The sequence below is a fragment of the Numenius arquata genome, chromosome 1 (assembly GCF_964106895.1).
Source record: "Numenius arquata chromosome 1, bNumArq3.hap1.1, whole genome shotgun sequence".
In the NCBI taxonomy this organism is placed as follows: Eukaryota; Metazoa; Chordata; class Aves; order Charadriiformes; family Scolopacidae; genus Numenius; species Numenius arquata.
In genome coordinates, this window is record NC_133576.1 from 84373467 (window position 1) to 84384685 (window position 11219).

At 39.4% G+C, this 11219-nt stretch overlaps 1 protein-coding gene across 1 annotated transcript in view; it reads right to left on the minus strand.

The window, feature by feature from the left end:
* The window catches only part of DNAJC3 (DnaJ heat shock protein family (Hsp40) member C3), a 33446-nt gene extending 22227 nt beyond the window's left edge, over window positions 1-11219 (minus strand). Inside the window, exons 1-4 of the mRNA XM_074165502.1 lie at window positions 11074-11219; window positions 4757-4867; window positions 3665-3789; window positions 2533-2607 (exon numbers count right to left, since the gene is read on the minus strand). Of these exons, the coding sequence (XP_074021603.1) occupies window positions 2533-2607; window positions 3665-3789; window positions 4757-4867; window positions 11074-11155 (393 nt within the window). The 5' untranslated portion in view covers window positions 11156-11219. The remainder of the gene's footprint in view (window positions 1-2532; window positions 2608-3664; window positions 3790-4756; window positions 4868-11073) is intronic.

The window sequence follows — 11219 nt, forward strand, 5'->3', positions numbered from 1 at the left end:
CACCCCATCTTTTCATGATACTCAACTTCTGCAGACTCAAACATATGGTCAGGTAGCTGCACGCTTACTGACTTACAGTGACTGCAGATTTATAGCCTATGCACTATTAATGCAGGATGGCCAAAGTTTTTCTCCAATTTAGGACCACATTCAGACACCAAGTGTGCCCATGAGCTACATGCTTACCCAGAATGAGAGAGTTCTAGTCAGCAGGTATGCAGCCAACAAAGTGAGAGGCTAGAAGGCTGTTTATATCCTGACCTACATTTACTCAGCTAAAGAGCAGAATCATAGATTATATGCTCTGTTCACATGTAAAACATGCAATTTTAAGTATCCAAGTCCACAGTAAAGTCTAGTCTAAAAGCTATTGAGATCCCACTGGCATTTCTCTGGGCCATACCTGCCCTAGTAGTAGGAGGAACTTTTAAAGGTACAACTTATCCCTCCTGGCTTCCTATCACTTTTACATCCAGACTCTATCTTTCCTACCAAAAGTCTTGAAATTATTTGGAAAGATATTCAGTCCTTAACAGCCTTCCTCCTCTTCTCTCATATAAGAAAACACCCCAAAGAAACACCGAATGTTAATCCATTTCACAGTGACCCTGACTTCCTCTCATCTTGAAACTAAATGCAATGTCATATTTAGATACAAACATACTGCCAGAGTAAACTAGGTACTTTAGACACACAGAACTGGTAGAGTAATCAGACTGACTACCTGAAAGATTTAAAAGAAAACAAGGGAAATTTCTCAAATACATATGTATTCTACTTAAGAGTCACAGTATGTAGGAGAACTTAATGCCCTCCTGCATATGAATAAATTAATCTATTGCAAAGGATTACTTTAATATTGGCTTACTTTGCTTGAATATACTGTACTTAATTGAAAATTGTGCTCTTCAAAAGAGACTTCCTGCCTTATTATCTAAATACATAGACAATATTGTTCATGGAACCAAGGAAACTGGAAGTAAGATTTTAGGATCAATATGGTATCTTCACAAGTCAGCTTGTGAGAAGAAACTCTTTTCTAGTTCAGATTAAAACTTGAGTGAAGACTGAAACTATTTGACTGACCAAAGGCAGCAATCTAAGTTTTTTGCAGCTGTTTTTCTTTTGGCAAAAAAGGCCAACTACTTGACAGTTGACCGGAAAAGCATTTCCATATGCAGCATCAAACAATACTCCAAGAAACAGTAACCGCAAAGAGATGCATACACAAACTCAGAAACAACACTGACATCACGTAATTGTTATTGCAGCAACTATGCCCTCAGTTAATCAGAGCTGAACGACGTTCTCCCACGTTTGCAAACAGCAGGGCTGCACTGCAATCAGACATGCAACTGCAGACCACACACTCCTAAGAAACTTACTGAGGAAGCAGCAGCTGCCTCCAGAGGAGCCATTGCTACACGAATTTCAAAATCAGCTACTGCAGCTTTGCTACAAACACAAAGACTGCCTGGTGCATTTCTACCTGCAAGAGCCATTCTTCCCAACTGCCCTGCAGAACATACAGTGTAACTCCTCTGTTTTTGTCCTACATACTCACTAGTAAGATTTCCATTAAACATGTCATGTACAACACAGAGATGCTTTCTCCATCACACTCTAAGAAAGCCAACAAGACAGCAGCAGTTGCACGCACAAATTCTATTTGTTTTGGCATAATGGACATGCAAGCTGTTCAAAATAGCAACTCTTGAAGAGTAAGCACGAATAAGAATGAATCTTATTTACTCTCCTGCTTACAGAAGTTTTTTGCAACAGAGAGAAACAAGTTTCACATATTCTCCAAGGTTACATTAGTTTACTTTTGCAGCATAAGGCCAAAATATACAAAGTATCCATTAAAATTAAAAGCAACCCCAGTGAGTTTTAGGTGGATAATACACAACTGTATTTGTATGGAAACTCTGGGCACTTCCTGATCATGGAGATAAAGTATTGCCAACACATTTATAAAAGATGGAGAACTTCTCTGCAGATGAGAAGACAGGCAGATGCATAGCACTGAAATTCATTAACAGCCCAGTGACTAGATTAAGAGCCCAGGATCTTTCTGCAATCAGTGCAAGGAGATAGGAGCCTTCAAAGGTTGACCCACGAGGCCCCTAATGATTTCCTGGGTTGACCTGAATATATTGATGAAAAGCAGGGTGCAATTACATACTTTGAGTCCCGTGTCACTTATCTTTCTTTCTGAATGAAGATTGCTCCCTAGGATAGGCATCATCAAGCAGAGATCATGAAGTTCCAGGCACACCAAAAAAATAGACTTTTCGAAGTACTGTGCTACTTCATGCAACACCTTCTGATTTCATCTTCATCACCACACTGCAACTTTATCAGTCATTTATTCATACAAGGTAGCTTAGCTACAGTAACTTTTAAGAACAAGAAACAAACCCAGGTAGATATACACACATGCTTTAGAGCATCAGAGTTGATATGAGCCCTTGGTTCAGAACCCAGCCTTAAAAGCACTTAAAAGCAATTCAACTTAGGCTTCCAACTTACCACATTTTTGAAGTCATCCTCTGCTTCATCAAATTTTCCTTGCTTGAGCAATAAGTGTCCTCTCTGTAATCTTGCCTGAAATGAAACATAACATAGTTTATTTTGATTTACAAATTGGAATTCAGCAATGTATAAAAACAGGCTTCAGTTTCCTTTATCAGGAAAAAAAAAGTTTCATTTTACTACAGCTAACAAGATGAAACAGAGAACACAACACCCATTCTTTGTCTTCTCAATTTGACAACATTCTTATGAGGCCTCTTTGATGGCAAAGGCTCACTCTGAATCAGAACAGAAAAGAAAAGAGCAGCCACAGCTTTTATGAGCAGCTGCAACTCATGGAAAGAACTCATTTGAAGAGTTGCATAAAAGGAAGTGAATGTTCACCTTACACCATTTTCCTTACTGCAACTGCTTATAGATTTTAAGAAATTAACAGAAATAAATAATAAACAATCTGCACATTTAATTCACTCACTACACCTTCAGAATAATAGAAGCTAGTAAAAAGACAATGTTAATGATTTACGATAAGGATATTTTCATACAGCAATGAATTTAACATTTGCTCCTTTACTGTAAGCTATACAGGACATCCTGCTGCCCATGGAAAAGGGGGACCAGAGGATCAGAGGGAGGGAACTCCAGCATCAGTCTCCAACTAATGAGGCAGTCTCCGTGTATGGTAAGGAGAAGTGAGCAAGGGCTAAGTAAATCAGAATCTGCAACAATCCCATAGGAAGGCAGTGAGATTAGGCAAATCAAGTGCCGATTAAGACAGAAGAAAAACAGAGGCATCTGTGCACTCTCTTTCCCCCCTTCGCTCTCAGAGGGCATAGCCTTGGTGACTGAGAGGAGAATAACCACAAGTGAGAGAAGGAATTTGTTTAGCACAAACCCATGAGGAACACAAACTTAATTAAATGACTATTAGTTGTTAGAATAACTGGCTAGACTTTACTCAGCATAGTTGTAGATTTTAGCACATACACCATTGCTATTATTTTATCCTATTTAAAGCCTTCTGAGTGATAATATATTTTCTATTTCTGTTTAGCAAAATCTGAAAAAACAACCTTCTTCAAAGGAGGTTTTTTACACTTGAACAATTTTCAATTCCAGTAATACTTACTGCTGTGAAGTCCTGCTTTAATTCAACCACTTTACTTAAATCACGAATTGCTGCTTTAGATTTGCCCATGGCTAAGTACACTGTGGCTCTTCTGTAATAAGCAATGTAGTTATCAGAGTCTCCCTCTGAAAGCGAATGAACAGTAATCAGAATACTATCTCAGACCAACTGAAACTTTGGGTACAGTGAAACTGTAATGACTAAAAATATATTACCTGAGTTTTAAGCCCCCGGAAAAAGTGGTATTTATCAAGAAAACATAACATTCGTAACATTATCAAAGCAGTATTTTCTAGGCAGTTCGATTATTTAACAATACAGATTACAGAAACACAGTAAATGCCAAATAATTAAGAGTACTGAAGGCAAAATACATAGATGTTTACAGCCACTACATACTAACCCTTTATCTCCAACTGCAGGCCTACATTTGAAAGCATGTTAATGCATCATTCTCCTTCCCAGTCCCTGTCCATCATACAGGATGCAAGCAAATAATCCTCAAATGACCAGTATGTTAGTCCAATGTCATCACAGTGCATAAACCCTTTACACCATCCACTGAAATAGCAGCAACTTCTTTAATATTCAAGTGGGCACCAACACCCCCTCTGAACAGCAGACTAACACACATACGTTATCAAAACCTAAAGGCTAACTTCAAGGCCGACACATCCCATGTTGTCTGCTGGTCAAACTTCCAAGATCCAGCAATTTCAACACCCTCTAGGCTAGCACATATATGCGCACCCTTACAGGAGACAAACACAAGTCTCTGAAACAAAGAATTTTCTTAATATTCTTCTCTATGCAATATTTCACAGAAATAGATTACAGTTACTGTAGGTTCTCAAGGAAAGTAGCTTAGACCAACCAAACAACCATATGCAGTAGAAGACAGTAAACATTTTACTGAGCTATTAAAAAAAACCCCAAACCATCAATCCAGAATTTGTAGACAAGAACATCCATAGCTGAGGAACAGAACAAGTATTTCTCTTTTTCACCTCATCTGAGGTTGAACTTTAAAATAAATGGAACACATAGCATTGCCAAAAATCTTACAGTCGGTCACTTTCCTGAGATACGTACCTATAGCCGCATGAAAGTGAGACAAAGCATCTGCTAGCTGTCCAGCAGCCAATAACTTCTTTCCCATTTCAAGTTGTTTTTCTACTTCCGCATTTATTCCACATTCAGCTCCTTAAAGAAAAAAAAAATTCATAGTTTTCAACGACCAGTTTGATTATACCAGACATATACAGTGATAATGCAATACATATAACAGTTACTGATATAGAAGCAGAAGTCCCATCTTCCAGTGCTAAAACAATCTGCAGCCTAATAAAACACGGAGCATATCCTCCCTGCCCCCAAAAGGATGTCAAAGTTAACAGATAAACACTGTAAAGCACCACATTGTGAGAAGGCATCAAATATGCATTTCTATTCCTCTATATACATTCAGTAACGTATTTTTGCACATCAAGCTTTATATATCAACTATAAAAACCGTTTGACAAAAGACATTTCTATATGGGCTTTCAATTTCAAAAAATCTGGGAAAACACTCATAATGCAGAGATAGCAAGTATAAAAAGCTTTAAGTTAAATTTCACCACTCTACTGATAACTTAGGACTCAAGTGAGAACTGTTAACTACTGCAGAGACTGGTTTCTCATCTACTCCACTTTTGTCTCATCTTCATAATTCCCAAGACAAACTGTTTCCAGAGCACAAGCTTTGGTATAAACAATTAAAATTCTCCCTCTCTTTTCATTTAACAAGTAGTATGAAAATCGTATTAAAGTAGTATGCTTTCAAAGTGCCAGTTTTAGTTTAAAGCTAATAAATTGCTGCTGCTCAACCAACAGGGAAAGACCGTTGTTGAGAAGAAAGGAGAAGCTAAGTGCAAGTACATGCTGTACATACATCAATTCAGCCACAGAGGCTTTTCATTTGTACTCTTTCCAGCATTCTTCAAATCAGGACTGAATGTCACTACAACTTACTAATTTAGGACCATTAAAACTTTCACGCTACATACAGTTTTCTTTTACTAAGAGCATACCCTATGCATAAATTTAAGCAAGATAATACATTAAAATCCTGAATAAATACATTACATTAGAAAACAATGAACTAACAATTACTAGAAATCAATTTCTTTCACTCAGGTTTTGTATCAAGCTAATTCAGATAGGCACTTGAATTAATCTTAAATACGAAAATGCAACAGCACTTTGAAGTAGTTTCTTAGAGACTGAATAAAAATGTTACACTACAGATTGAAGTAAAGTATATCAAAACTTTTCACAGTGAAAGGTGATTGTTAAACAAAGTATTTGTAATGAAGGGACAATAATTTCTGATCACCAAGTCATCAAGATTTTAGAACTAAGAGATCTCAGCATCTAGGACTGTAATTTAATTTTCCTTTCCTGCTCATTAATATAGTTCATAATTCTTTTAATTCCATATTATAAGAAAATCATTGAGCTGTATATACTAAAATGAACAAAATTATCTCTGTATCCACTAGAAAAAGCTCTATCTGCTCAAATATTCATAATAATTCAGCAAAATAGACCGAAGGGCTTCAATTCAGTTATTTGATTTAGAACAGCAGCAGCAAACAAATCCTTTTTTTAATTAATGGAAATGCCTTTATAAAATAAGCCCCAAATTTCTACTGAGTAATTGTTTTGGTTTAAATAGACAAAGTTAAAATATTACTTATCATATAGTCAATTTGGGAATCTTATTAAAAGATGAATTTCAAAATCCATTCTAGGTACGTATAGCTCTGAATAAAACAGAAATAGCTCCACTGATAGTGGAGAAGTATTTCTTGAGAGTAATTTTTTCACACACAGTATTCTGCTTCAAGGTAGCTTTTATGTGAAGGTTCAATTTTCAGAAAAATGGACATTCTGCTTTGCCATTTTGCTGCTTCTCTAGCTTAAAGCTTTTGACCACTGAGTAGTCCAATGTCCTCTAAAATGATAAACCAAGCATTGGAGAGGAAAAAAAAAAAAAAAAAAATCTAAAACAAACACAACCACCCTCACCCCAATACTGGAAAAACACCCCATCATAAATTTCCCTGGCTTTGGAAGTAATACTAGCAGCAAATCAGATATCAAACCATAAACAGACCAAAGTATTTAACATAAGTTAAAACAAACAAGCAAAAAACTCTTAATCTTCATCCCTCCCATCTCTCCCCACATACAAATACCTGAAATCTTTCAAAACTTGTCAGTTTGGATTGGCATCCTAGAAGTGGGGTGTAAATTACTCTTTAATATACTCTTCCATCCACCTAAACACAGTATTTAATTTTTACAGATTCTCAAGCATCTGAAGTGTCCTTGTTTCACATTTAGTCACATCAGGACAGCTCCAAGAATAGATTTTCCACAATTAAGATGTACCTTTGCTATTCAGGGTCTTTCATATACATTATGTTCAGTACATTTTTATAGTTACGTAATACTTTAGGCAGGAGAGTCATCTTTTTCCTTGAAAATACTGAAGATAATAAATAAAGGAAATGAGAAAGGTGACCATTAATAATAAACAGGTAAGAAAGAAAAGCAGAAGCAACATGGATAGAGTAATAAGGCAAAGTGTAAAGGACTGTAGGTCCTCTGCAGAACAAGATCATACTAGACATACACTAAAACTTGGCTCCGCAAGTTGCTGGACATCATAAATTGATGTGCAGGTCTCCAGCAGCAGCCTATACAGTCAGTGTAACCATGACGAAAAGTGACACCGTAACTACTCAGGAACACTGTGTATTCACCTGATAGCTTGGCTGTTTTTTCATATAAATATATTGCTTATTCATTTTCTGTCTGTAATCAAACAGTTCTTCTCAATAAACCACCCCACAGTAGACATCTGAAAACATTTAACATGGGCACAGGAGTCTAAGGACTCAAATTCTGTGTAACCTGTTTGGGTACCTATTTGCTCTTTGGCCTGGGAATGGACATAAGGACTCAGGTTCAACCGGAGGAAAAAACAAACCAACTCCACAGAGGTCTTTCCCACAGATAGACAGGTATTAGTGAGCTGGATACTGCAGCTGAAGAAGCTTTGTATGCTCTAGCAAGAAACCAAATTTATGCCAGAGATATGCAAGCATACCATTTATTTTTAAAACTTTGCAGTATTTTAATCCGAATATTATTTCTAAAGCCTGACTAATTGTTATTTATTTACCAAGGACCTCAGACAATCACACACAAGAGCTCCAACTGTCAAATCAAGTCAGATTTTCGAGATAAATTTAGAGTCTGTTGTCCTGGCACTTACGCTAGAATGGCAGAGTAAAAAAAACTCACCAAACTACTCCCAAATAAGAACTGGTCCCAGCCCTGACAACTCAAAGTCAGTCAGTCAGTCAGCACATGAAAGATAAGCAGGTGCAGCTAACCTGTTTTTCCAGTTAAATAAATTCACTTCAAATAAATTATACCTTCCTGGTAGGATTTTTGTTTTATTAGAATAACTGGTGCTAATATGTGGGTATCTAAGTATACCAACTTCAATTATATCCTCGTATGATTAGTCACATCCACAGTGTAAAAAGCTTAAGAAAGCCCTCCAACTTGAAAACAGTTTCAAGATTTTACATTTGTCTACACACTTTTTCCCCTGTAGGAGTTCCACCTACTTTTTTAACTCTTGTCCCCAAGCTGGGTAACAGAACTATGAAAATAAACAGAATTAGTTCCAACTGCGTACCAGAAACAGAATTGTTTCAAAGACAAAGAAGGAACATGCATATCACTCATCCTAATTACAATGACCTAAACTTTTTTTTTTTTTTTACACTTAAAAGAACTTGAAGATTATCTTGTCATGCAAGTGGGAGATCCTGGTTTTGGGGCTTTTTTTGATCAGAATGACTTATATGTTTAGCATAGTAAGTCTTAACTTTGCTTTTATTTTTAAACAGGTTGTGGCTTTGCTTTTATGTGTGTTTTTCAAGGACAAGACTGAACAAAGTATGAAGTGGACAAGCAACTACGGTTTCAGAAATATGAAAAGGTTCACAGGAGCCTCAAAGGATCTTGTTGAGCCATATGTAAACTTGCTCCTATCAAGTTTTTACTCCTGTTTGCAAAGAACGTTGGTAAATATAGCTAAAACTGACAAACCAAATAGCCACTCCTCACCCCCAAGTATCCTTCGCTATTTGGGGCAAGAAAGAAGCCTCCCAAATTCAGGGCAGAAACAACCTGTTTCTGGGAAGCGGGGAGAGAAACACTTACGGTTAGTGGTCTAACAATAATGAACTGAGCTCTGTATACTTAAACCATGTCTTTTCTTCCCCTTATTACATTTCCTCTCTTTTAATGTTAGGAAGGAGAGGGGGAAGAGGAACACTCCTCTGTCCTTATCAGTCACTACTTTTTGTTGCAATTAGTGTGGACAAACAGCCACGAAAGATGACTCTTCATAAAAGTTGACTTGTGCCAAATGGGAGCTTATTCAGCACAAGTCAGGGTATTCAAAGAGTAGGAATTCAGGAAACACAACAGTGAGAGCTGAACTGCAACCTGCCACGTTACCAATCAACTCATTTACCTGCCAGTTATAAATTAGCATTCATAGATATCAACTGTGAGATACAAAGTTAACACAGACCGACTGTTGCACTGATTCATGAATCAGATGGCACAAGGTAGACTTCTATTACCAAGACAGCAAGATGCAAATTTAAATGTGAACATGAACACTGTTGAGTTCAAAGACAGTAATATTGGAGAGGAAAAAATCCAGATACTTAAATAGTGTAAACGCCCTAAATTCCCTAAATATATACTCTGGAAAATGAACTCATGAACTAAGATGATAGTGAGTTCAGTAAATAAGACGCAGAACCATCACTGTTTATTCTATTACTGTACATCTTTATTAACTGAAGCTAAGAAAATATACCCCAAATTAGGAAATGGGGCTTTGGCAAGTCCACATAGCCATTAAACCATATACTTGAAATAGCTTGGCAACTCCAAATAAAGAATCCTCAGCAGGGGCACCACTGCCACAATCTTAGGGAAAAAAGTAAACTTTGACCACAATTATTATTTTTCCTCTAACACTACTGGAATACACATCCAAAAAAGCAATTGAACACCACAGTATGCAGTTTTATACTACAGAGCATTTTTGCCACAGTATGTTCCTGCTGCCACTTGGCCAGCTGAAGTATTTGTTAGTTTAGCACATCAACTGAATTTCTAATGTCAGCCCAGGTCAGTCTTAAGTTTGACAGATTCTGACTACTGACAGCTTCGTTTCCACTTCAACCTGCCACTGTCAGTTAAAAAAAACATTCCTCAGGTGAAACTCTGCCTGTACGCACAATTGTATAACCAAGTTATATATTTAATAGGAGCCTGTGAATGTAAGTTTGACCATACAGGTGTTGCTGACAGTGTACTCTGAAAACAAACAGGCCACACAAAATGCAGATTAACTTATCTGCTGAACTTCAAATACTAATGGTGAGAGGAAAAAAACCCAATATCAAAAAAGCCACAACAACAAAACAAAACCATAAACAAATGCAACACAACTGTCAAAAGCCTCAGTGGATTTGTAAGTCTGACACTAATAACAGCTGTGGCTGAGAAGGACCACTGAAAAAGCCTTTGAACTTGGAAATTACACAAAATTCACACAGGAGTGAAGAATTCAAGGCCAGCACAGCACCAGCCAATGCTGTCCCACAGGTACGCTCAAGGGACACCGTGACATTTTCCAGACAGCTGGCACCCCCTCAGCAGGCCGAGGGAAAGGAAGCACACGCACCAAGATCCCTTCAACAGTACCGCCGCAGAACTCTGATAAAACCGAGCAGGTCTCAAGCAGCGACAGTGCCCTCGTTATGCACCCTTCCCAACTGCCTTGATGAGGTGGCACTTCTGTACCTCCTTCTTCCTCACACCCTTTCCAGAAATGTGTGTCCGTCCCCCCCCCCCCCCGGACGTCCCGCGGGGGCTGCCCCGCCGCCATGGCGGTGGCCCCAGCCCCGGCTCAGGCCCGCCGGCTGCCTACGAGCAGGCCGCAGCCCCGCCGGCTCGGTTCCATTCCACTCTCCCCCTGCGTCTCGGCCCGGCTATACCGGCTGCCCCACAGCCCAGGCGGGCACCCCAACACGCTCAACCGGCACCACGGCTGAGGAGAGCCCAGAAGGAGGAAGGACGAGCAGCCCGCTGTAGGCCCGGCGGAAGCCCCGCGGCAGCCCCGTTCGCCGGCCCCAATGCCCCGGCGGGCCGCGGAGGGAAGCGGCCACCACACAAACACACACCCCGGCCGGGCCGCAGCTCCCCCCGCGCCCCCTTCACACCCCCCCAACGCGCGGCCTCCATCCCCAGGCCCTCACCCTGGTACTGCAGGTCGAAGAGCACCAGCAGGAAGGGCAGCGCGGAGCCCAAGCGGCCGGCGGAGGCCGCGGGACACACCATCGCCGCCGCCCGCCCGCCCCGACGCCCGCGGCGACACTGGCGGCCGCCCCCCACCGACGGCTCC